We start from the raw sequence: 26,411 nt of genomic DNA, 5'->3' as shown, positions 1-26,411 counted from the left end.
AAGCCGATCAAAGAGAAGTGTGTAAAAGTTAAAAGGGGAAAGGGAGAAGAAGAGAAGGAGGGGGAAGGAAGGGTGAGAATACAGGAGCTCGGGGAAATTCACCTCTCAGCTCCTGTTTATAACTCCACATCAAAGCACTATGAAGGGGAAGTCCTTGGTCCCCTCTAAAGGTTCCTGATTAAACCTACTCTTAATCATTAACTCCTTAGCTCACGAAGGTAACAGAGTTCTCCGATTCCAGGTCCAGGGCTCTTTCCTGTACCTACCCCCAAGATCTGCTGCCCAGGGCTGATCCGACCCAGGCTACCCTGCCCCAGCCCATTCCTCTGCCGCAGTGATAAAGACTTTTTGAGTTACTGCCTTGCACAGAGCCCTGGCCTGTGGACTGAGCTGAAACTAATGAGTAAGATACTGTTCCGAAGTGATGGCCCCCACCCTCCACCTCCCGGTGCTTCCTGCTGGAGTGTGTGGCCACTCATGTCCCCCTCAGCTGGCAGGCTGTCCTCTCACCTCTGGATTAGCTTTCTCTTTGCTCTCCAGGCTCTTCAAGGAAGGTGTAGAATTCACTGAACTGTAAGGCATGAAAAGTACATGGAATTAACACTCAGAACCTCACAAGGTACACTGATTCACGTGTCCTAGAAAGGACCCTCCACTAGATGGATGGGTCTTTTGCATCCAGTGGGATACCCACATCACATAGGACCCTTGCATTACTTTATGGAGAGACCCTCGGGAGGAACTAAATACACACAGAACAGCTCCTCTGATGGGAAATGGGAAGGTGCTCTGAGTTTAGGCTGAAACATGACTTCGCCTTCTCTCTTTTCCTCTAACAACCTCTGTCCCACAGTGGGAGGCAGAGTATATCGGGGCATAGTGGCATCTTGAAGTCCCAGCTAATCCTGAAGCATGGAGCCAGGAGTTCAAGACCAGCCTTGGCAGCATGTAGAGATCACATTTGAAATATACTATCGTCGTCGTCGTCGTCGTCGTCGTCGTCGTGTGTGTGTGTGTGTGTGTGTGTGTGTGTGTGTGTGTGTGTGTGTGTGAATGTGAGCATGCTCAAGTTACAACATGTGTGGAGAGGTCAGAGGACAACTTTTCATAATCTGTTCTCTCTTTCCACTTTGTTGAGACAGAGTCTCTCTTGCTGCGCGCTCTGCATATGCCAGGCTAGCTGACCAGCTAGCTTCCAGGTGGTTCTCCTGTCTTCATATCTCATCCCACCATAGGAGAGCTGGGGTTACAAATGCAAGCTATGGTATCTGACTTTTCATACGGGTTCTGGGAACTGACCTCAAGGCATCTCACTGGCCCAAGAGACCTCATTTTAACGAGAAGAGAGGGGAGAAGAGGGAAGTGAGGGGAGGGGAGGCGATGTGAACAGAGGAGGTAATATAATTTTAAATGACTGAACAGAGAGGGCCCACGGCATTTGACCTCACCATCTTGTTCTCAGTACTGAGAACTGGAACTGTCGATGAGCCACGCACATGCAGCAAGACCACATTTCCCGGGTCTGTGACACCCCCAGTGACCCCCCAGTGACCCCCCCAGTGACCCCCCAGTGACACCTGAGCCAAACGCCCCAACACCCCCCAGGCTGTGCGCTCTGACCCTTCCCTGAACAGGCCCTTCCACTTTGCTCTCTCGGCCAGTTGCCTCATGCATTTGTCAGTAAATGTAACTTTTTTTTTTCCTGTTTTGATCTAAGGCAGATCTTTTTTTAAAAAGGTATGGGCATAAAAATAAACCATGTTTGTCTCAAATGGAAATGTTTTTATCGTATGATTGTAAAGTTGTATATTCTCACTGTTAAATGAATCAAATACTACAGAATTAGACAGTTGGAAGCTGAGGTTTCCAAGTGGTCCCCTTAGGCGACAGGATCGTTATCTTCAATGTCTGATAATGCTTCAGAACTATCCTTCAGGACCCTGTCAACGACGGCTAAGTAAACTCCCAGACAAAACATATCCAGTGTACAGGCGCCTGCCATGAACACTGTAGTGCTTCTTTTCTATAAAATCGAGATCATACTGCGCATTTTCCCTCACAACCTTCTTGGCTACCATCCCATACCCTCACATGCTGGCTCGTATGTAATGGTATATCCAATAGAATGCCCATTCATCCAGTCATTGCCTTCCTGAGAGATGCTGTACTCACGATGACTCCAGATTTTTATTAGCAGCAAAGTTGCAGTGACTGTATTTATGTGGGAATCTCAGAATAGTAATATTTCTTTAGAATGACTTTCCATGACACGGAGGCCCAGAGTATGGACATGAATTGGGAGCGGAACTCACACTGTGTGGCTCTTAGTCTTACGTTCAAATGCATGCCTGGAGCAATGACCCTTAGAGGTGCCAAGGAAGTTTAATGCCAAGTCACACAGCTCTGGGAGTAGTGGTGTACCTGAGCAGGCACAAATGCTTTCTTTAGAATCTACATATCCCCGGGAAAAGTCACTCAGACATCAGTGTTGTGAGGCTAGAGGTGGTGTGACTTAGTGATAGAAAGCTTGTCTAGAATGTGCAAGATCCGGGGTCCAATCCCCAACACAGTAAAAGAGAAAAAAGCCAATACTCTTTGGTCTTTATGGGTCTTTCCCACTGCTGTGATTTCAACTGAGGCATTAGCTTAAACTGCCAACATGTTTCACTAATATTCTGTAAACAGAGACGCTCAGAGCTGCTGATAGTGAAATACTAGCATCTGTATCCAGGCATTTGGGCATTTCTAAGAGTCTGGGAGAGCTCCTGATGAAATCCAACCCTTTAACACATTTCAAGCCAGGCACAGTGGTACACACCTGTAATGCCAGCAAATGAGAGATTGAGACAGGGGGACCATGAGTTCAAAGCCTGCCTGGGTACATAGGGACTTCTGTCTCAGTCTCCATCCCATTTCATAACTTCTTTTAAGCAGTCCATGGGTACTATCACAGCCTTTACATGAGGTCTATATCTGAATTGTGTTCCACGTAAACCCCCATTTGTGAGGGAGCTGATAATCTTTGTATAACAGCAAGGAGAATGAGCATGGTACAGCAATGTCCAAGCCTTTCTGAAGTGTGGTGAGCAAAGGGGGGCAGAGCCACCTATAATGACATCAAATATAACCATCAATGCACCATCACAGGGCACTGGCACTCTCTCCCTCTTTGGATTAGATGAGATCAGGATCACATTAGGGTGGTATGGCTACTCTTCCACTTGGATTAGATGAGGTCAGGCTCATATTAGGGTGGTATGGCTACTCTCCCTCTTTGGATTAGATGAGATCAGGCTCACATTAGGGTGATATGGTTACTCTTCCACTTTCATTTAGAAATAGACTACACACTTGGCCTCCCGACTGAAAGGGTGGGGATGGTCACATACCTCTTATTGCACTGGGTTTTCTTCACAATCAGTATCAAAACAGGGAGTAGCAAGAAGGTGGCACAGAGAATCCCCACAATTATCACCAGCTGATTCCCATCCAAGATCGTCAGCTGATCAGTCTTGGGTCGAGGAGTTGTTGAAATTGACACTTGGGAATGAAGAAAGCATTGAGGATCTCAGTATTCTAGAAGAGTGGGGAGCCCCCATAACCCCATGCCAAGCAGCAGCAGCCAGGTCAGGAAGCAGGGAGAGAAGGCCAGGCTGCATCCCCTATCAGGACACAGGCACACCATTCCCGTTAGACTAAGAGCCAGGCCAACTGCCTTGCTTAGCCCTAAAGTGTGGGTTAAACTTGGCAGAAGCGACTGCCTTCACCTACGCGAGATCACCCTTTTACATCAATAATTCTATGTTAAAACTTGGTTTACCGAATGACTAGATATAACAGGCATTTTCAAGGCCACCGACATTTTTATGGGCAATGATTGTCTCAGAAAGAGTATATGCTACAAGACCCAGATGCACAGTCACAATGCTAACTAGGGCCTCCGGGATATTTCCACTGGTATAATACCCGTCCCTCAGCTCCTCTATTCACTCTAAAGACATATATCAGCATTTCTTTGGCACCAGAGATCTCTAGACACAGAGGATGCCTACAAAGACAACTGATGGCCACTTCTTGCCTCCGAAGAGGGAGACAAGCATGACAACATAGACATCTGTCTGTAGGGGGGGCAGAATGGCACAGAGAATGGGGTGCGCAGTTCTGTGAAGAGCATGGGAAGGAACTTCTGCCAGCAGGTGCTAGATTTTAATGTGAGTTTTTAAAGAAGCATTCCGTTTGATAGTCTGGAGAAAGGCCAAGAGGATGTCACGCCCAGGGTCTGGTGGCCTGACGGGGTGTTTTGAGGAAGTGGAACCAGCTCCACAGGTGCAGGTCAAAGGTTGAAGCTGAGGATGCGGAAGGAACTTAGGCTGGAGAAATAATGGGGTCCAAGTCAGGAAGGCGCTTCATCGCCTCGGCAAAGCAATTGGCTTTTTTTTTTTTTTTTTGCTACAAGTCCGGGAGAAGTCAATGTGAGGTGTATCTATCAGTGGTGGGGTAGAGTGCTCTAACTTGTGATTTAGAAAGAAGGCCTTGGCTAAGAATGAGAGCAGAGGCTGGATAGAGGCCAAAGTCTAAAACAGAAGAGAAAATGGCCAGAAGTAAGCCTGGTGAAGGCCTGGAAGGACGGTGGCCTCAAAATCAGCCAAAGAAATGACACGACTTATTAGGAAAGAGAAGACTCAAGGGCCACTCACTCCCTGGCCTCCAGTTACCTAACCGTATCCATGGTGGTGGCATTCCCCAATGTTGGGAAGATGGGATGAGGGAGAGCCATGCATATTTGAAGGATCTGTAGAAATTTGGTGCGGAGTTGAAATATATGCATGCGTATAATAACCCCGCTCCCCCACACACACACACACACACAAAACCAGCCCTCATCTCCATGTGTTCTCATGCTTAGATTCAGCCAACTGCAGAATTGTTATCTGTGTTGAATATATGAAGACCTTTTTTTCTCACCATTCCCTAAGCAATGTGAGGCAACAATTACTTATATTAGGTATTATCAGTAATGTAGAGGTGATTTTGAGTGTAAAAGAGGCTATGTGTCTGTAATAAATAAACACCTCTTTTTAATATAGCATTTTTATAGAAGGAGCTTACACACCCACAGATTTTGATGTTTTCAATGGAGGAATAAGTCCTGGAGCCAACCAAATTTCCTGAGATATCAGGGGACACATAGGGCTGTTTATAAACATTTGTGCCAACCTAATTGTGACCAATATAGAATGTGGGTTAAACACAGCATCTGAGATCACTGTGCTGAAGAAGGCTGGGGGTGGGCGACTCGCATGCCCCCGGGGACATAAGCTAGAGTAGACCTGGCAGTAGAGCCTGAATCACAACAGAACCGTGGGACGGGAGCTGGGGGGATGCCAGAGCACAGGTATAGATGCAGCCGGCGCAGGAAGGCGTTCAGCTGCCTCAAGATGGCATGCGGAGATAAGAACGGGGTGGGTGTAGACTTGTCGGTGGGTAGGGTGGCCTCAGAAGGAGGTGAGCCCCCGCTCCCCACTTTGGTGTGTGTGTGTGTGTGTGTGTGTGTGTGTGTGTGTGTGTGTGTGTGTTTTCCTGTGGAGTGGAAAGAAGGCTTGTGAGAAGGGAGCACACACAGGGATGAAGAAACTTCTTGAAGGAATCCACCTCTCCTGCTTCCCTCTTCAGCTGGGACCATTAGCACTGACAAGAAGGTGTCTCTGGCCTGAGACACTGAGGTACTTCCCTTTCCAGTCATCCCCCACCACCACCCTTCGCCAACCACAGCCAGCTCCTTCAGGCCCCAGTGAGAGGCGAAGTCCACAGGCCACATCCTGAGTGCTCACTGAGTTATGATTTAACCCTCACCTCACACCGCCTGCCTCAGACAACACAATTAACACTTTCTTCTCCTCGGTGCACACTGTGTGCGCGGAGACCCCTCTGTTTCTCATTCTGGAACCTTCCTCTTTTCTCTCTGTTGCTTGCTCGCTCTCGCGGCTTAGGATTAGTTTCCCTCCACAGGGATGTGCGACTCCCTCAAAGTCAAGCAGGCGTGACTCGGGACCTTCACTCCACCCACTCCACCTCTGAGCTCCCATGCCTTTGCAGCAGTGGACCACAGCGGCCATGAGTGGGGTTTGGTGGAGACTCGGCGTTTGCCCTGTGAGCGCCCTTTTCCATGCCTACCACCAAGCAGAACTAGGGCACGGCGAGCCCAGGCATCTGGTGAGCCAGGTGGATGGCGGCATCATCACTCTCAGGGTAGTGCAAGTCCAAGACCAGCCCCTGGGAGCCCTGCCTCCTCCCCCTGGGCATGCCTGGAGCCTCCCTGACTCACTCCAGAAATTGTGCACAGCCCCTCCGCCCTCTTCACCCAAATATTGGTTACTTTGAGATCTCTCCTGGACCACACGCAGCTCAATGGTTTTCCTGGACTCCAGGTTGCCCAGGTAGATGCGACAGGTGTAGACTCCCTGGTCAGACTCCTTCACTGTCTGAAGCATGATAGAGCCGTCGTTTCGGGAGATGTCGCCCATCAGGTTTACCCGGTTTCGGAAGCGGCCCTGGTTCTGGAAGAACCCACTACGCTCCTTGAAGTCATAGCTGTCGAAGTCATAGCGCCAGACAACCTCCTCCTAAGGGGAAGGTCAAAAGCATGAGGTTTGGAGGACTGCAGGGTGTGTACTGGAGGAAACCTCAGAGCTGACAGGGCCCTGCCATGTGAGGACAGGGAGAGTGTTAGATAACACAAAGTCTTGTTCGCATGCACGTGAACAAACAACACATGTGTACTGGTGAGGAAGACACCAGACCACAAACAGCCGTTCTGTCGGAAGAAGTGGGTTGGGGGGGGGGGGGCGGTGGCTCTGGCCTGTAATCCTAGCTACTCAGAGGCTAAGGCCAGAGGATAGCAAGTTCAAGGGAGTAATTTAGCCAGACTCTGTCTCTGAATAAGGAGTAACAAGACAGAAAAGTTATAATTCTGCAGCAGAACGCTTGCCTAGTGCACATGAAATCCTGAGTTCAATGCCCAGCACCGGAGCTAAAGACAAGAGAGAAACAGAGACAGGGAATGAGAATATAAAGTAAAAGTAGTTCACTCTTTTCCAGAAAAGGAAAGGAAAGGAAGGAAGGAAGGAGGGAGGGAGGGAGGGAGGGGGGAAGGGAGGGAGGAACAGAGGGAGGGGAAGACAAAAGCACACTTTATTGTCCCTGCACTTCCAGTTGGATTTCCAACAGGCAGATAAAGCTTGTCTAAAATTGACTGTTGCCCCCTAAACCAGTTCCTTCCGGTCCATCCCATTTCAGCAACCGGCAATGTCTTCTTCCAGATGTTCAAGCTAAAGATCTTAGAGTCATCTTTAATTCCTCTTCCTTTTTTTTTAAATTTATTTTATTTAATTAACATCTTTTCACTTATTTTTCATACCGACCAGTTTGCCCTCCCTCCTAATCCCTCTTTCTTAAGCCACTTGTATCGAACTCTCCAGAAAATCTGTGCCCTCTGCCTTCAAAACACATCCCAGCCCTCTCAGCCACCCTTCCACTGCCAGGCCAGACCCAAGCCATGGCTCATCTCTACCAGGGGCATCTCTCCTGCAGGGGCCTTCTCACCTGTCTCCCTGCCCGCCCTTCCCCACAGTCTACCCTCAGCAGATGAGCTTTGAGAAACCTAAGATCCAGCATGTCGTCCTCCGCTCCAACCTCCCCAGGCCCCTCATGTCTCCTGCAGGCCTTTACGATCTGCCGGGTCCCTTCCCTCTCTCACACCCATTTTCAGTTCCTTCACTAGCTGTAGTTACACAGACACCCAGGCTGAAGGCTGGTCTCAGGGCTACTGTTCTTGGTACTCCCGTGACTGGAACCCTCTGGTTCTCTCCGCTCACTGTCTTCACACCAATCCCTAAACACCGCCTTGATGAGGCTTCCCCGACTAGCTACACAGAACGACAACCACAGAGCTCGGCTTCATGGTTCTTCCTGGCTCTTTACTTCTTGTTGTTTTAGATATTCATCTTGTCGTTGTCTCGCTGTGGCTCCCTCCTCCACCTTTACTGCTACTGCTCCATCAAGACAGGGGCTTTGTTTTAGTTGTTTTTGAGACAAGGCTTCCCTGTGAAGCCCTAGCCATCCTGGAACTCACTCTGTAGACCAGGCTGGCCTCAGACTCACAGAGATCTGCCTGCCTCTGCCTCCCCAGTGCTGGGATTAAAGGCGTGCGCCACCACAGCCAGGCCAGGACAAAGTCTTTAAATGAATGGATATTGAAATGTTTTACAAAGGTATGTGGTTATTTGGTGATGGTGGTCATGGTAGAGGTAGCGGAAAGGATTGAAACCATGGCCTTATGCATACAAGGCAAAGGTTCTTTCTACTAATGAGCTACATAGCTCTAGCCATAGATTTGTTTTGTTTTGTTTTCTTTGTTTGTTTGTTTTTGTTTTTGTTTTTGTTTTTCAAAAAAGAAAGAAAAGCCACTGGGCAGAGCCAGGCAGATCTCTGTGAGTTTGAGGCCAGCCTGGTCTACAGAGTGAGATCCAGGACAGGCACCAAAACTACATAGAGAAACCCTGTCTCAAAGAAAAAAAAAAAAAGGAAAGCCTTTGAGCAAAGGAAATGAGTTATAGGCAGAAACACAAATGTAGAGACTTGGTCCCAACTCCTGTTTCTGCCGTGAATCATTTGATGCATGACATACAAATGCATGACAATGGGGACTGGAGAGACGGAGTCAGTGTTGAGGGCTGGACTGGTCCCAGGCTTTCCCTGAAGCCCTGACGTGTGGGGGAGGCACACAGCTAGCTCCTCTAAAACTAGGAGCTTGCCTGGCAGAGCCTGCAATGGCCAGGGGCCAGGGCCTTGGGCGAGCTGTGGCTTCAGATCCTGAGAACTCAACTCCTCCCACTCTAAGGGGCTATAGTTACCAACCCCAGGGCTGATGGTACTCAGTCTATAATGTCCTTGAGACACCCTGTGTCCCCTAGTGCAACACTTGATCAGCTTCCTGCCCACTTCGCCCCATCCCATGATAGTTTCTGAGGACTGTCCCATCTCTCCCCTAGAAATGCTGTATAACGTGCTGTACTTCTTAACAAACCTGCTTGTGTGAGCCATGAGCGTGTGCAAGACATCCGAATGCCAGACTTCCTAGCCTTTTCTTTACCTTCATCTGAAGGCCACCTCCCACTTAGGAGCCTGCCAATAAAGAACTATCTGCTGGTCCAGTCAGCTCAGTAGTGAGAGGGACTTGTTCTTTCAGAGGGCCCAGGTTCAGTTCCCAGCACCCACACAATGGCTCACAATCATCTGTACTCCAGTTCCAGGGAATTAGATACCCTCTCCCCACTCCATGGACATCAGGCGTGTATGTGGTACATAGGCACATGTGAAAGTAAAACACTCACACACGGAAAACAAAGAACAAATCGATAAACAAAAACCTAAATGCATGACGAGCTCTTAGGAGCGAGCGTGGGGCTACGTACCATCCCCCACCCTCTACCATGATGCCACCCCTTCTGATGCCCTCAGATAGCATCCAAGAACCAGGTAAGTGTGAGTGACTTTGTTAGTGAGATGACCTGGAACACATTTTAATTTATAAAACTGAAATCATTTATGAAACTTCTCACTTTAACTTCTATCAGTAAGTCAACTAAGATGTCGCTCACAACACAGTTTTTATTATATTTCTTTATGGAGGGGCAGTTGCATGGTGTGAACGTAAAAAGTCAGAGGACAGCCTGTAGAACTCTGTTCTCCCCTTCTATCATATGGGACCCAGGGGCTGAACTCAGCTCATCAAGCTTGGGAGCGAGTAAGGGCCATCTCACTAGCCCTCAGTACACATTTTGACCCCTAAATACCATGTCATCGTTGAGATCTGTTAGTCCAGTGAACTAGCTTGCTACCTGATGCTTTACAGGTTACAGTTCCTATGAATTATCCTTCACTCTGGCTCCCAAGGGTCTACCAATCCCAAGCCCTGGAAAGTCTATGAAGATGTAAAAAAACAAACAAACAAACAACACAAAAAAACAAAAAAAACAAATCTCATCACACAAAGTGAGTCACGGAGCGCCAGGCAAAGCTCACAGAAATAGCACACATTAGGACAAGAATGTAATTGTGTTCTTAGGCCTGGCCCACTGCTTTCCTGGTTAGGCCACAAAAACCACCCTGCTTTGCCCTGACGAGGATTGTACAATGGAGAGGAGGTAAAGGGAGTCTCAAACGCAATGGCCACATCATGTACAAAGTGCTTCCCGTGTCCCATTGCACATCAGTGTCTTAGAAACCTTAACATTTAGGCAATCAGCTCTTCTTCCCCCTCCTCCTTCCCCTTTCCCTCCCACACTTCCTCCTCCTCCTCTTTTTCTCCTCCTCCTCTCTTCACCCTCCTCCTCTTTCTCCTCCCCCTCCCCCCTCTTCCATCTTCTCCTCCCTCACTCCTTCCTCTTCTCTTCAGTAGAATCGTATTTCCCACCAAAAAGCCAAAGTTGTCCAGACAAGGGGCTAAAGCAGGAGCCCAGGTCTGACAGACTCCCAGGCCTGGGCTTTTCCAGTGTCACCCACCACATGCCCACCACATGCCCACCACATGGTACCTGATACCTGATTCACCTCTCCCTGTCCTTCCCTGCCTCCAGCCAGGGGTCTCTACAGTGAGGGCTCTTCCCCCTTACCTTGTTATGCTTCCCAGAAGAAAACATCCAGTCCACCTTGGTAACATGTTTCTCTTTTGTGCTCTGGAAAAAACATCCCATCGGGACTGAATCGCCAACATGGACTGTGAGCTCTGGGGATAAAATGATAAATTGAGTCAGACTTAATATAATCAAATAGAGTTTCTAGACAATAAAGTCTGGGGGCTGGGGAGATGACTCAGTGGGTAAGAATGCTTATTCTGCAAGCCAAAGAACCTGAGTTCAAATCCCTAGCACCCACATTAAAAGCCAGGCACATCGCTTTGGAACCCCAACATTCGGGAGCAGAGACAGGTGGACCTGAGAGCTCTCTGGCCAGTCACCTGAGCCAAAATGGTGGAGTTTCCGGTTTAGTGAAAGACCCTGTCTCAAGACAAAACAGTAGAGAAAGGTGGAGGAGGGCAAATATAACTGCACCCTTGAGTATATGAAGAGCACAGAAAAAGAGAGAGAGAGAGAGAGAGAGAGAGAGAGAGGGAAGGAGGGAGAGAAAGAAAGAAAGAAAGAAAGAAAGAAAGAAAGAAAGAAAGAAAGAAAGAAAGAAAGAAAGAAAGAAAGAAAGAAAGAAAGAAAGAAAGAAAGAAAGAAAGAAAGAAAGGTCTGGCTAAAGATCCTCCACAGTAAAAGGTCACTGTCACAACCAAACGTGGACAAAATATTCAAGAGCCCCTTCTCTCAAAGCGACAGGGCCTCCTAGCCTAAGAGAACGTGCTCACTCTCCACAGACGCCAAGTCTGGGGTTCCTGTTGTTTCTACACTGCGTAACCACTCTCTGCTTGCCTTTAACTCCTTTATCTTTCCCCCTTTCCAGAAATTCTCTCATATTTGAAGTCCAGATGAAGGACTGAGATTCCTAAAGCCCTCGCTTCCTGTTCCTGGATACAGAGACCCTCATCAACACAGCACAGGCAGTGGACAGTCAGAAAACCCGTTCTTATATTTAACTTGCTGGTTCTTCTAACTGAGGGGAAAAGACGAACTGTGGATAACTTTCTTCAAATTCTTTTACTCGTTTTACAAGTTATTTTGGGATTTGCTTGGGACATAGTTCTGGCTTCCACACAGGTCATGGGACTCTTTGCAAACTCGGCCAAGGAAGCAGCTTTCCCTTGGACTGTCCCCCTCTCTGTTTCAGTCCCGGCCTCTCCAGAACCCTACCTCCCCAGCTGACACACCACCCCCCTTCCAGCTCTCCGGGCCTTCCACCGGGTACGGTAGGAGCTTCCTCCTGCTGGCCTGTGCAAGCAGCCGACCCCGCCATATTCCCTCTGAATAAGTCATTCTAAGAGGTCCCTGAAAAGAAAGCAAGCAGAATAACATTGCTAATTTTTCCACTCTGCCCTCCACAAAGCATCCACGAAGTCCATTAAGAAAGCAAAGGCGGCATGGGGCACAGGGAGCCCGAGCCTAAGTCTTGAGTAGACAGAGGTCTTTCAAAAGGATGTCAAGCAAAGGTCCCAAATGAACAAAAGCAGTGCATAAGCAGACCTTTCATCCAAGTTGCCTCCCTGGGAGAACTTGAACTTCCTGCCCAGTAAGAGAGCTAGCTACCCAGTAGGAAGAAAGCAAAAGAAAATATTATGAACTTAAACTCAGGGGAGAGAATTCTTCTGCAGGCAGTGAAAACCAGCTCCAAAGGGCATCAGTAGGGAAGGAAAACTCCCTCTCAATTACATCAGCCCGTTAAGAACGGAACACTAGCTTTTAAGTCAATAACAACTGAACAGTCTGAGTCCTTTTAATGCACTGAGCATGTGCCAATCACCTTATAGGCAGCCTAGCAATTAGTCATTATAACATGCATGTTCAGTCCCTAAATCTGGGTCCATCCACTGCCTCATATATGTTAAGGACACACTCAACCATAGAACTATATTCCTAGCTGAAGTCATTATAATGTTTCTAGCTTCTTATTATATTGCTCTCCATTTCATATGGAAGAATAGAGAAAGGCACTCAAAGCACACAGGTGCTAATTAAGAGAAAAATCAGAATTCACAGCCAAGTCCAAGTGAAAACAAACCCCGAGCTTTCTGGTGTACTGTACCCTATCACATCACGTGAGAAGAAAGAGGCCTGGTTCCAGAGCAAAAGGATGAGAAACATGTTATTTTCACCTAAAATATTTAAGAACTATGGAAAAGGGCATGGACGCGGTGGAATTGTAGGAGGATTATAAACTGGAGGGTATACCTTGCAACGAAAAGTCACAGATGGTTATCAACATGGAGTTTCCACATGAACAGAGACAACCTCTATAAACAAGTGGACCATGGTCCACTCAGCAAGGAGGCAAACTGTGGGGGCTTAGACCTGTTCCTGCTTTGGCTGGACAGGGAAGTGAATATGAGTTGCCTCTGACCACCCTGAATGTGATTCTAGCCCATTTCCCTGGCTTCTTCAGCCCTTGAAATTGGCTCCTTCTTTGTATCCACGAGATGGGAAGGAGCAACCATCTTGTGGGCTGCACTTTGAGGAGGGTTTATGTACGCCCAGCAGAGACTGGGGATAGAAAAGGGACTCACAAGGAGAATCTTGGGGGAAAGCAAACATCAGACTTCCTCCCTTTTCCTGGAGGGCCACAGCTTTGGAATTAAGGAAAAAAGATACAGGGAAAACGAGGAGAGGTGCCAGAGGCCACTCCTTATTACTCCATACTCACAAACTGAATTCACGAGGGACACTAGTTCTAGAATTTCATCCATTACACTAATGTGTATTGATTGCCTACACTCTACCAAGATCTATGCCAAAGGCTTGTCAGAGGCAAAGGACCGAAACCCAGACAAGCAGGGAAGACACACTGCATGGGTATGACTAGCATCATGAGAGAGAAAGGCCAGGTGCTGGGGGAGTTTGCTCAGTAGCTAAGGATGAAAGCTAGCAGGGGAGAGTAGAGGCCCTAGATGACGGCCTCCACTGGCAGGCCAGCAGACCTGAGGCCATCTACTACCCCTTTATGCCATCTCACTAAGGATTCATTTTCATTACTTTTTCATGATGAGTATGTATAGTGAGGGTGGTATGTGCAAGTGAGTGCAGGTGCCCAAAGAAGCCAGAGGAGTTGGATCCCCCTGGAGCTAGGGTTACAGGCCATTGTAAGCTAGGAACCAAACCCCAGTCCTCTGAAAGAACAGTATGTGCTCTCAACCACTGAACCATCTCTCCGCCCCTACCCTACACTCTTGTTTATCATTGAAAAAGTTTTTTTCATGCAGCACATTTTGATCATGTTTTCCCTCACCCCCAATTTCTCTCAGATCTTCCCCACCTCTCTACACACCCGACTTTATGTTCTTTTTTCTCTCTCCCTCTCTTAAAACAAAACCAATAAACCAACAAAAAACAGTCAACAATAAAAATAATAAACACCACACACACACAAACAAACCCCACAAAACCACAAAAATGAAAATCAAAACAAACAAGCAGAAGATTGATAAGACAAAAAAAAATGCTCAAACAAAGAAAAATGAGACAAAAAGTTTACAAAAAATACCACTGGATTTGCTTTCTGTTGATCAAGTAGGACATGTGGCCTGCCCTGAGGTGTGGCTGGATAACCCAGTAAGACTCCATTGGATAAAACTAATCTTTCCTTGGTAATAACTGGGAAATCTTCTTGGCTAGGGGTGAGAGCCTTCCCCTCTGAGCTCTGGGACCCTGACTGGCTTGAGCTTGTGCCGGCCTCATGTGCTTCCACAGTCTCTGTGAGTTCAGATGGGCATCAGTCCTGTTGTGTCTGGAAGATGCTGTTCCCTTGGTGTTAGCATCCCTTCTGCCTCCTCTTCCACAGGGTTCCCTGAGCCTTGAGAAGAGGGCTTAGAAGATGACATCCCATTTAAGACCGAGTGCTCCAAAGTCTCCCACTCTCTGGACATGAGCAGCTGTGGCTCTTTGTGTTAATTCCCACCATCCCACACTCTTAAAGAATGCCTGTATACTGTTTTCTTCTTGTTTTTTGAGGCAGGCTAGTCTCAAACTTTCTGTGAAGCTGAGAATGAACTTCAGCCTTTCAAGTGCTGGGATTACAGGCATGTGCCACCACACTTGGCTAGGCATGAGATAGTTTTGTGGTTTTCTAATCGTTTTCATTTAACATTTTGTTTGGGAATGTTTATATGGATATGGTGAGCAAATTTTAGATGCTCTGGATGTGATTAGTTTGGATATCATTCATTTATTAGAAAAGAGAGATGTGGAAATTGTTCACACAACAAAAGATTTCAGAGCGTCCTTGGAGTGGGCAGCTTCCTGTGCCGCCATTTTTAGTTCAGTCTAACTGCAGTCTATGAATGTCACCGTCTCTAAGTAAGGAATGGTCTTTGCCATTTACAATTCCTTTGGTGCCCTCCATCGCCAGGAGACTTTCTTTCCAGCAGCTGCCTGATCCTCCAATCCTTTGCCTTCGAGACCAATCCAACACCCACCACCGCTGCATGTGAGACTTGTTCTGGAGAGTTCTCTGGAGTGTAACGCTTCTTTGGGTTACAGTCTTGGCTGCTAGCCTTTCAGCTTGGTCAGAGAGAAGAAAGAACTTTCTAAAGTCTGGCCTGCCACAACTCCAGGTACCTCGGTTCAAACTGTCACTTGCAAACTGTTTGAAAGTGGCAGAATCCTACTGTAAACAAAGCCTGGCCTGACATTACGATGAACAGATCAGCAACAAGGGAGATGACTTTGGTTGTTGTTGGTAGAAAGTGGGGGGGAGAGGCGGGGGAGGCGGATGGGGGTTGTCCCTCTGTGAGGGTGGTCTTCGGCCAGCCCCTGCCCTGTCCTCACATTCTGCCTGAGATTCCTGGAAGTTCGTGTTTCCACAAAAGGACAATCTTAAAATCACTCAGCAGGGCTGGGGCTACAGCTCAGTGAGAATGTTTGTCTCACGTGACTGAGACCCCGAGGTTCAATCCACAGTACTGTAAAACTAAAGCTACCAACCTACTGATGTCACTCCCTGCATTTACAGACAGGAAAGTGAGATGCAAAGAAGTAAGAGAAAGCTGCTCACCTCCACCAGCCCCAGAACTCCTGACATGGATGCTTACAAAACACGGACGAGGTGAGACATCCATGTGCCTAACTGCTAGGAAATAATCAGACATAGCGAAGAGAACACAGAGAAGGAAAGATTCCAGAGCTCAAGTGTCAGTTCTGTGGTTTATCAACAGGTGTCCTTAGACCCGTGGCTCAGCCTCATCAAGTCTCAGTAACCTCCGCCAAGATGGGAAGGGCAATACAAGCTTCCCAGGGGTTCCGTGAAGAGGGAGTGTGCTCAGACTGATAGTTACTGCTTATTGAAGGGAAGTACTTAGCCTAAAGGCTGGCAGTGATCGGTTCCCCTCCCTCTTCCACCAGCAATCTGTTGCCTTCTCACCCCTCTCTGAGTAAGTGGCCCCTTACCTTTAGGCTCCTCCGGCAGCACGCGCAGTTCCACAAACTTTTTAAACACCATGCTCTCGCTTTTGCGGCGGATTTCACAAGTGTAGGTCCCCTGGTCATCCTCTTGCACATTTTGGAGCAGGAGAGAACCATCATTTCGTAAGATGTCCCCCACCAAATGGGAACGGTTCTGGAAGCGTCCCGTAGGCACGCTAAGGTTGGAGTAATAGTATAGCACGTATTCATTCTGAGAATAATAAACATTGGAGAAAATCAAGAGAGGAGCCAGGCCTGAGAGTCTGGATTGAAAAGACCATTACGTGGAAACAGTGAAGTTATCATCATAATAATGACCAAAAAGTACTCAGCTAATAATATTAATAATGATAATGTACCAAGCAACTGCCTAGCTTGTACAAGACTCCATGACCAACTTCCTATACAGACAAATGAAACATAGTATCCATATTTTCATTTCTTACAACATAAGGAAAAATACAACACCTCCCATAATCACTCTGGGGATTAGAACTCATAACTTTTTTAAACCACTTCCTGTCTTATGACAGGGTCGGCGAGATGCCATTCAAATGTATGACCTAATCCATGGTATTGTGGGCTGGTGTTCCCAGCAGGGCAGGCAGGCTGCCACTCCTCTCAACTCCGCCCTCCTCCAGCCAGCAGTATCATAAGGAGTCCTCAGCAGGAATGGTGGCAGGCTGGGAGGGGGAGCCCTGGGGAATTCTCAACTCCACTTCCACCACAGTGCTGCTGCTTTTAGAATAGCAAATAGAAGTGCAATTTTGAGTGAAAGTATATAGCATTGGAGGGATAGCAGAGAATGCGCTCTGAGCTACAAAAGCAGCCATTGATTTGCAAACATAAGCATTTCTTTGCTAGCAGCAAACTACTTGGGCCATGTTTCACAAATGATCCGGACACCCACACATCTCCGTGGACTTTGTGATAGAAGCTGAAGACAGTTTCCCAGTCAGAGCTCATGAGAGCAAGCCCCCTGCCTGGCTGCTAATCCCGACACTTCAAGCAAATGCAAAGAAGCAACGTATGGTCCCCCAGAGTAGAATGCTCAAAGAATTGTCCCAATACAGAAAGACACCTGTACCATTCTTTTGCCTAGCTCATCTGTCTAGACTACAGGAAATGCCTCTCACGTCCATCTTTACTACCCCGTAGGGCAGAAGACAGTAGAAGCTAACTGAGAGAACTCCATGTCGCCCATCAGCCCTCAGCCAGTTAAGCACTGGTACCATTACGGTCATGTTTCCTCTCCACCATGAAGCAAGGTTGGATAATCTGCCCTGCTGATGACACACAGCCAAATAGCTAAGCTAAGAGAAGACCCAGTGATGACTCCTTCCGAAGCTCTTGCAATACTACCTTGAAGACTCAATGACTGATTCTCCCACACCCAGGCCGTCCTGACACCATTAGCCAGAGGCTTGACTACACAGTCAGGCCACCTCCTTACCTCAGCATATTTCCCGTTTGAGAGTATCCAGTCTACTTTGACCACATGTTTCTCTTCTGTGCTCTGGACAACACATCCCATGAAAGCTGAATCACCCACATGCACGGTCAGCTCAGGGGAGACAGTCATGTCAGCCAGGCCCCAAGGATCACCTACAGGGGTTGAAGGATAGAAGACGTTACTTAGACAAGTAACTTCAACAAGAAAACTCAGCATCAATCTCTAGAGACCATGCATTTCCCCTCCATCCACGATCCAGCATGATCTAAGCACTTAGAGGCCCCTCACTCAAACCAGCATGGCAAAGGAGAGCAATCCTCTGCTTTTCTACATGATTCAAGTCTGAAGGATTCTGCAACCTTCAAACCGCAAGAAGAGTTAGCTAGCTGGTTCCCTTGGCCTCGCTGGTCCCTTCCTCTTTTCTAGAATTCCTCTGCCTTACCTTTCTAATGAAAGGAAATCCTGAAATCCACATCCACTCACTCACTTCTCTTAGCTCTGCGTACAGTGTTCTTAACAGTGAACTAAACAGGAAGTGGGCTCATCCTCGCTGCCCGTGAGCTTGCGGGTTCCCTGTCTGAATGATCTGAATGATCAGTTGCTTTCTTCCTCTTTTCCCTTTATTTAATCCCTCACAAAAAGTTTATCGCTGCATTTGCTGGCTGAGTCTCTCCAGTTAAGTAGGCCAGAGCGGAGCACAGCTTTCTCTTCAATTCCCTTTGTGTCTGCCCTCTCCCAGCCTCACCCTCCCGAGTCCCCATCAACTCTGGCTTTTAGGAGGCCTCTGCAGGCATAGATTCCCCTCACTCCCTCATCGGCCTGTCACTCACAGGATTTCACTAAAAGAGAAAACTATGGCAAGGACATTTCTGTTTCCACAAGATATCCTCTGGCACAAAGACAACAAAATCAAGAGACAAATTTAGATGCTGCCCAGTTCATATCGAAGAAGAGCCAAGTGAACACATATGGGAGTGAGCAGGAAAGGTGCCAGCCTTTTCATCCAAGCTGTCTCCTGAGAGAAGAGAGAACTTCCTGCCCAACAGCAGGCTCACACAGTAGGGAGCATGGAAAAGAACACAGGAACTCTCAACCCTTTGGACAGAGGTATTTTGAAAGAAACCATACTAGCTCCAGCGACTACTGGAATTTTCCTGTGAGAAAGAATTGAGTATACATATGCGTGCGTGCATATTCTATGTCACCTAGAATTGAGCAAAGGCAGCACTTTTGTTTATTTTGTTGAGTAATGGTTCACTGTCCTCAGCTCAAAAAAAAATAAAGAGAGCCAGTGAGATGCCACCAAGCCTGATGACCTCAGTTCAATCCCCAGACCACATGGTGCAAGAACCAATTCCTGCAAGTTGTTCTCTGACCTCCATACTCGTACCCCACTTGAAAAGTACACTAATGAATAATAATAAAGAGTTGGGTGTGATAATGCATGTTTGTGATCCTAACACCCAGGAGGCAGAGAAAAGGAGATACAGTGTTCAAGGCCACCGTGGGCTACATAGTGTCAAGTCCCAGAGAAACCATGGACAAATGGCCAGCTGTGGTGCCTATTTAACATAGCAAAGCGCACACTGACCGCCAGGTCCTCTCAGCATTGCAAGTGCCTGTTACAGAGTCCGGCTCCTCTCAGCACTTCTCACACACACACCCCTCCCCGCCCTAAACCTCTCCAGGCCCTGAGCTCTCTTCCCTCAGCTTCTGATTCCTATAGAACCCTGGCATTTTGGCCACATGCTAGAACCTGGGCATTTTAACCACATGCTAGAACCTGGGCATTTTGGGTACACGCTTTAGAACCCAGGCATTTTTGGCCACACGCGGTCTTTGTCCTCTTTGTCCCCTTAGCCAGGATTCATCTCGCTCTTGGTTCCTCTCTTGGTCCTCTGCTCTTGGCTCCTGGCCCCCTCTCTTCTCTCTCTCTCTCTCTCTCTCTCTCTCTCTCTCTCTCTCTCTCTCTCTCTCTCTCTCTCTCTCTCTTCTCTTCATCTCTCACTCTCTCTCCCCTCATGGCCTGGTCTCCCCTGCCAGCCACGTTCAGTCTGGACTCTTCCAGATGCCTCCGGCTGCACTCTCCCTCGTATCTACAATAAAAACTTCTCTTCGACCAGACCTAGGAGCAGTCATAGCCCCATTTTCATTCACATAGAAAGACCCTGACTACAAATTAAATTAGTAAATAAGAGAGCAAAGCATTAAATTAATTTCTTCTTTCCACAGGTCTGTTTCCATGGAATAAGGAACAGGATAGAGGCAGAAAAGAGAAAGAGAAAGGAAGGAAGTGGAGAGGAGCAGCAGGAAGCTGCCCTGGACACCCGGGCAAGGTCTGAACAGGAGATTCCTACCCAGTCTACTGAGGCCAAAGCAAGCTTCCCAGAAGGAAGTAAAACCCCGGGGAAGCTTGTGGAATCCGGAAGGCTTGAGCAAGCTTTTTGGGGTGAGGTGCTGGGGGAGGGGTAAAAATGGGAGGAACCCAGAGTTCCAGGCAGAGAAAAAACTTCAATTAGGAAAGAGTTCCCTGTGTTTAGAAACCACAAAAGTATCTGCCTGACTGAGGCATAAAAGGTTCCTCCATTTCCCTTCCTATCTGAGACTAGCTGTAATTGATCGACCCCAGTGTCAAGCGTAGGGAAGCCAAGAGAAACTTCCCTTCACACAATCATGTTCTAGAACACCCAAGAAGAACCCAAAGACATCCTGTGCCCAGTAGAAACAGAAGAAGGCAAGAAGAACCAACTACCTGCTCCTGAAACAACCAAAACCGAGAAGTTCCAGCCCAGCGTTTCCATATCTCACAAACCAAAGGGAATGAAACATACATAAAAATGGACTTAAAAACACACAAGACCAGGGCTAGCAAAACGGCTCAGTGGGTAAAGGCACTTGCCACCAAGGCCGAAGACCTGAGTTCAAGTCTAGGAAACCACATGGAGGAAAGAACGGGCCAGCTTCTGCAATTTGTCTCTGACATACCCATGCCCTGTTCCCCCACAACACAAAATAAATAATGTCCAAATAATTGTGGGTACAAGCCTTCAGATACCGGCCTCAGTCTCTCGTTTCCACTTACCCAGAATCACTGGAATCACAATCAGTTTCAGGAGGCAAAGCATACTGCTTTCAAGTTTTTGATCTTAAGATAAAAGGAAAACCAGAAAATTATGAACAGAGAACATTGTTAGCAGAACAAACCAACAGTGAGCCCCAGTGTGGGCCAGTGCCAATGTGGACCAGCGCCACTGTGGGCCACGTTCTGTCTGAGGCACCGGCACAGCACTGAACATGGGAGGCAGAGCTCTGGCGCAGCCACACTTGACATATGAGGAACAGCGGGCAGAAGGAAGCGAAGGAAACGCAGGAGTTTGTATGAACAAGACAGCATCAGGATGCTGAGGGGAGATAAGGTAAAACAAAACCAAGCGATGTTTGGAGAGACCCTTGGGGTCTGCTTCATGCCGGCCAGAAGGGAAAGTCAGATGAAAGTCACTTTTCCAAACAAAAAGGGCCAATGAGTCCTTGCGGAGCCCTTGAGACAACTACCCTAGATATTCTACATAAACCAAACACTACAGGGATCCACAGCCTCAACTTTTTACCTGTCCCTCCAGCTCAATGGGAATGGCTGCCTTGATGAAGGCAAAGGACGTTCAGTCCATGTGGGAGAAGAAATATACAAAGAACGGAAACTGATTGATCAGTGATTTGCATTTGGACATTACACATGCCCAGCAATCGCTCCGCTAACAGAGTCATAGCCTCAGTTCACAAAGGGGAAATGTTAAGCCTAAAGGTTAACATTTAACATAATAAAGGTTAACATAATAAATGTTAATACTAAAGGTATTAGTTATCAAATTTAACATACAAAGACACCACAGGAAATACTTTTTTTTTCAACCTTTCAAGGCAGGACAGTGTGGTTAGAATTAAGAATTGAGCTGAACATGTAAAACCATTTCTAGTGTCTTTGTTCAATGTCTGTGCTATTAATTTCCCAACACCCTCCAGCTCTTGGAAAATGACTCACTATTCTATACCAAGTCCCCCCAAAATGTTCTTAACCAAAGTGAAGAACCCTAACACTAAGAACTTACAACTCAGTCCATCATGGGGAGCAGACCATCTCCCATTACTATAACCATCTCAGCTGTGACCCCCAACACCTAATGGCTCGGCAACTAGAACCATTCTACCTCAGAACCGCTAAGAAATGTCCCTTATTGCATTAATAGCAAGGGCTCAGGCTAGCTCGCTGGGATATCTGGCACTGGCCATTTCCTTTCTAAAATGCAGTTGCCTGGAACTGGAGATATGGCGCAGCAGCTGAGGAGCATGTACTGTTCTTGCAGAGGATGAGTTTGCTTCTCAATCCCACTTCTAGTGGCTCACGGCTGCCTGTAACTCTAGCTCCAGGGACATCTGGTGCCTTTGACCTCCAAGAGTACCTGCACTCATGTGCATATTCCCACCCACAAACATACACACATATACAGAATTCTAAAGATAAAATTAGAAATACATATTTTTAGGTGGCTGCCCAAAAAGATGCCTTACCTGTATTCCAGTCAACAAAATCCACTTGGAAAATGGAAACTACTCAAGGAGGTTCCTTCCCTGGGTCTTCCTCGACTCACTATACCTTAGCTATACCTACAACACAGGATGACAAAGCAAGAATCAGATATGATCATATAGATAACAGTGTTTTCAAAAAGAGGAAACATTGCTAGACAGGATCCCATTTTCTAGAACCTAAGAGCCAGACAGAGAGCAACCTGTGACTTTAGAGACGTCAGGCTCTGAGTTTCTGCCTTTATAGGAACAGTAAGCTATCAATCAAAATGAACTAGAAGCTTTGACTACCACTGTTTCTATGTAGACAATAATTACACTGTTCCATCTGAATCAGGAGTCGAACAGAAAATACAGATCTGCTCTATGCCGACCACCTCCCCCAACACAAACACAGTTGGTGGCCGTAACAGGCTTCTCTTAGAGCATGACTTTAGCTCATCACATTCAGACATCCAAGATCCATGTCACCTTCTCAAGGAGCTACTGAGTTTGTTTCTCTGCTCAGCGAAGAGTTCTCAGCTCTCACAGGATTCCCCGAAGAGAGAGCAGCAGACAGAGGAGTAATAGCTAATTTGCATGTCTGTCGCCAATGCCTATCGAAGTCTGCAGTCCCAAGGACAAGACCACGTACGTCTTGCTTGTATTTGTGCTCCACCAATCCTTGTTCTACAGGATCTATAGATTGCTGGGAGCGTGCCAGATAAATGCTTGTCACCAACAATGTGACCATTACCTTGAAATCAGCTTCGAGGCTTCCTGCAACCCCTTGACACTATTCTGTGAGGAAACGAGCAACTTGAAAAGGACTGACTGACTCGCACAGAGCCACACCCAGCCTCCCTCAAACCAATTCTAGGAAATGTATACTGTGATGGATAAAAAAAAAAATACCCACTTTCAGTCTTAAATACTCAAATACACTGATGGAGTTCTGTGTGAACTGGAGAGAAAAAAAAACAATATTTTTAGCAGAAAGAGCATTGAATTTTTTTTTTAAGTTATTTTCCAGGCTCAACGTCTGGAACTCAGCTTTAACACTATAGCCTCAGACTTTTTTTTTTCTTTTTTCTAGTTGATAGGCAACTACACTAAAAATTAAGAATTGATATGCAATAAACAGAGAAAGCAGTAATGCCAGGGATTGTCTGGGCCATTTACATTCTAACTCACTCAATCTTCACCACAACCATGAGACTCTTTGCAGATGGGGAAACTGAGGCACAGGCCAGTGGTATGTTTTGCCTAAGAACACATAGCAGATTGGCACAGTCTGACAGGCATTCTGGATCTTTCAGTCCCAGCCTGTATCATCACGTTGAGGTGTTTCTCCACATCTGTCAAAGTAGCTGATGTTTTAGTGTGTTTACTCCCTGAGTTTTATCTGAAGAAACAATATTAATCCCCCTACACACACACACACACACACACACACACACACACACACACTGGTTGTTCTTCCAAACTTCATTGCACATACTTTCGCATACATGGCACATGCCCTTCACTCCTGTTGATCCATTCTTCAGATGGCAAGTTAAATGTCATTTCCTCAGGGAAACTGCTCCTCAACCACCCATCCTAGGCCAGACCACCCAGCTGCCCCTTCATGGTGCTCTGTATCTTTCTTTCAGGGCATTTGTCACAAGCGGTCATCATCTATTTGCTATGGTGCTCATCTAATTAAATCCTTGTTCCTGGTCTCACTCCCCAAGACTCTCAGATCCAAGAGGCTGAGAGGGCACCCATGAATTTCTCTACAGCTCCAGCACCGGCATGGTGTAGGGCGCAGGAAATCCTCAGTTTACAGCTTCTCAAACAAGCTCATGACACCTTGGGAACTTACCAAAAATCCTCTGGTTAAGTTTCAATTTCCTGAGTAGGTGGCAAACATTCAGAAATTCTTTTTTATACACACACATCATCATCATCATCATCACCACCACCACCACCACCACACATCACTTAGTGAGGGGGAATTATCATCAGGAAATTCCATTGTCTGAGCATCCCAGAGTGCACTTACACAAACTGAGATGGCTATAATGCCTCTAGGCTGTATGATCTTATAAGACCACTGTCTATGCATTATCAACTAAAATGTTATTTAGTACATGACACATACTTATCTATACATACACATATATTTTGAAACATATACGATAACCCCAATTCTGAATTCTAAACACACAGATCTTGATTTTTAAAATCCCAGCCAGCTGGCACATTCAGAAGCATCTTGCCAATGGGTCTTGTTTTTAAACTCTCCTCTCTACCCTGTTCCCTTCCACACACTGGCATAGCTCAGCTGTAGGTTGCAGGTTAATACCACACAGCCAGTTATTTCATGTGCTGGCCGAGCTTTCTTACCCGAGCTCATGGCTTCCTCACGATAACTCCTGGCAAATATCTCCTATGAGTCCTAGGGTGTGTGTGACCACCAGGGTTACAATATTTATTCATATATTATTACAATATTGCAAGGCAGTGGAAGAACAGGGTCTTGCTGTCTCCTGGCCAGTTCGCCCCCCCCCCCCCCCCCCCGGTAATAACAAAGACCGCAGAAACACAGACAGCTGGACAGCCTTCCCGCTCTGCCTCACTCCACTGTGAGGCTAAGTTCTGCTCCTGTGCACCTTTGGACTCTCAGAAATGTGTACATATCCAAGTCCTCATGACCACTCGGCGACACAAACCTCTTAAAATATGCCCTTGCTTTTCCTTCTGAGACCATGAAATACAAATGGGGGCAGGGGATTGTGCTTCTGAAGCACAACCCAGATTACATGCTACTCAGATGGGACCTTGGGAACCATCTCCTGATCCCTCCAGACGAGCAGGTAGCTAGTTCTAATTCAGCTTACGTCTGTCTTTCTGGAGGTCTGGGCTAAGCCAGGGTAGTCCAGCTCTCTTGGGAGACTTGGACTTGTTACCTCGGTGACATGTTGATTTATCCAGAACAGAGAGAAGACAAACGGAGGGAGGAGGGCTGCCATGAGCTCCAGGACGGCCAGTCGTAACTCTGCCTAAAGCCATAGGCAGCAGGAGAGCCCATGGATGAAGCCCATGGATGACCTTAGTCACGCTTATTACGGCAAAGCTGACTTCTCTTTTCTCTGAGAACCTTGACGTAAAGTACACTACTAAAACTAAAGTTGCACCTACTTGTCTACCTCATGGCAGCCCCCGCTGTGGAGAACGGGAGCTCTGTGCATGGCCTCCTCAGCCTACAGCAGCTGGACCAGCTTTCCTCTGAATGAAAACTAGCCACCTTCTCAGAACAGTTCAATGGCTCACAGCACACCAAAGTCACTGCTTACCCAAGATGACAGCGCCCAGGAAAAAGCAACGCTTCACGATCTCGCGCCACAGCATCCCCCACACCAACTGAGAGACGTCTGCCAGCCGAGTAAGGCGAGCTCAAAGCAATCAGATGTCTGCGTGCCTTCTGAGGTGGCTACAGAAACACAAACAGGAACCTTCAGATCAAGCTTCTCCTTTCAGTCACCGGTCTCACTACCCAATCTGCATTTACGTTTTCATTATTTTTTAATTAATTTTGGTCAATTTCACGAATGTTAGCCAATGTATTGGGATGGCCATATTCACCCCATTATCTTCTCTTATTCCCCATCTTATCCCTGCGGATCCCCCTTCTCTTCCCAACTAGTCCTATTCTTGCGTGTGTGTGTGTGTGTGTGTGTGTGTGTGTGTGTGTGTGTGTGTGTGTGTGTGTGTGTGTCTGCATGTACATGCGAGTGTGTGTATGCATACAGGTCTTATGCAGGTAGCCACAGCTTTCATGTGCACATGATTACAATGGCCATGTCATATCCAGAAGCATAGTACTCCATTATCTTCTGGCTTTTACATCTTTTTCTGCCTCCTCTTCTGTGATGTTCCCTGAGCCTTAGAGGAGGTGGTACACATGTCCCTTTAGGGGCATTTGTATTTTTATTTTAAAATGAAGGACTGTATGCAGCTTAATAAGTTGAGCCTCATACCCTGGGTCCCTGCAGGTTTTACTTCCCCTTCTGGATTACAGACTCTGCAAGCAAGATCTCAAATGGGCCAGGTGGAGAGGTGTAGATCTGAAATCTAAGCACCCGGAAGGCTCAGGCAGGAGAGGACAGCCTGGGATGGACAGTGAGCCCCTGTCAAAATGAAACAAAACAACAACAAAAATCTTGAAAAGTATGAGGCATTTGCTGAGTAATCAGCTTTATGTAAACAAAGCACAATTAATTTAAGATGAGTAAAAAACA

General features: G+C 47.0%; 1 protein-coding gene across 3 annotated transcripts in view; it reads right to left on the bottom strand.

Annotated features, from left to right (window-relative positions):
- The window catches only part of Jaml (junction adhesion molecule like), a 30,783-nt gene extending 4,537 nt beyond the window's left edge, over positions 1-26,246 (bottom strand). The window contains exons 1-10 of one of the 3 annotated variants that reach the window (XM_042280807.2): positions 26,151-26,246; positions 25,467-25,603; positions 22,129-22,224; positions 20,645-20,707; positions 17,563-17,714; positions 16,095-16,320; positions 10,674-10,786; positions 6,377-6,623; positions 3,390-3,540; positions 511-571 (exon numbers count right to left, since the gene is read on the bottom strand). In XM_042280807.2, the coding sequence (XP_042136741.2) occupies positions 511-571; positions 3,390-3,540; positions 6,377-6,623; positions 10,674-10,786; positions 16,095-16,320; positions 17,563-17,714; positions 20,645-20,687 (993 nt within the window). In that variant the 5' untranslated portion in view covers positions 20,688-20,707; positions 22,129-22,224; positions 25,467-25,603; positions 26,151-26,246. Of the gene's footprint in view, positions 1-510; positions 572-3,389; positions 3,541-6,376; positions 6,624-10,673; positions 10,787-16,094; positions 16,321-17,562; positions 17,715-18,004; positions 20,541-20,644; positions 20,708-22,128; positions 22,225-22,617; positions 24,629-25,466; positions 25,604-26,150 lie in introns of those variants that run through there. The other 2 variants (XM_076576158.1, XM_076576160.1) reach the window with 2 other exon arrangements.
- Between the last annotated feature and the right edge of the window lie 165 nt (positions 26,247-26,411).

The sequence above is a fragment of the Peromyscus maniculatus genome, chromosome 7 (genome assembly GCF_049852395.1).
Source record: "Peromyscus maniculatus bairdii isolate BWxNUB_F1_BW_parent chromosome 7, HU_Pman_BW_mat_3.1, whole genome shotgun sequence".
Lineage (NCBI taxonomy): Eukaryota > Metazoa > Chordata > Mammalia > Rodentia > Cricetidae > Peromyscus > Peromyscus maniculatus.
Note: the sequence above shows the minus strand (reverse complement) of the source record. Positions and strands in the feature narration are given on the sequence as shown.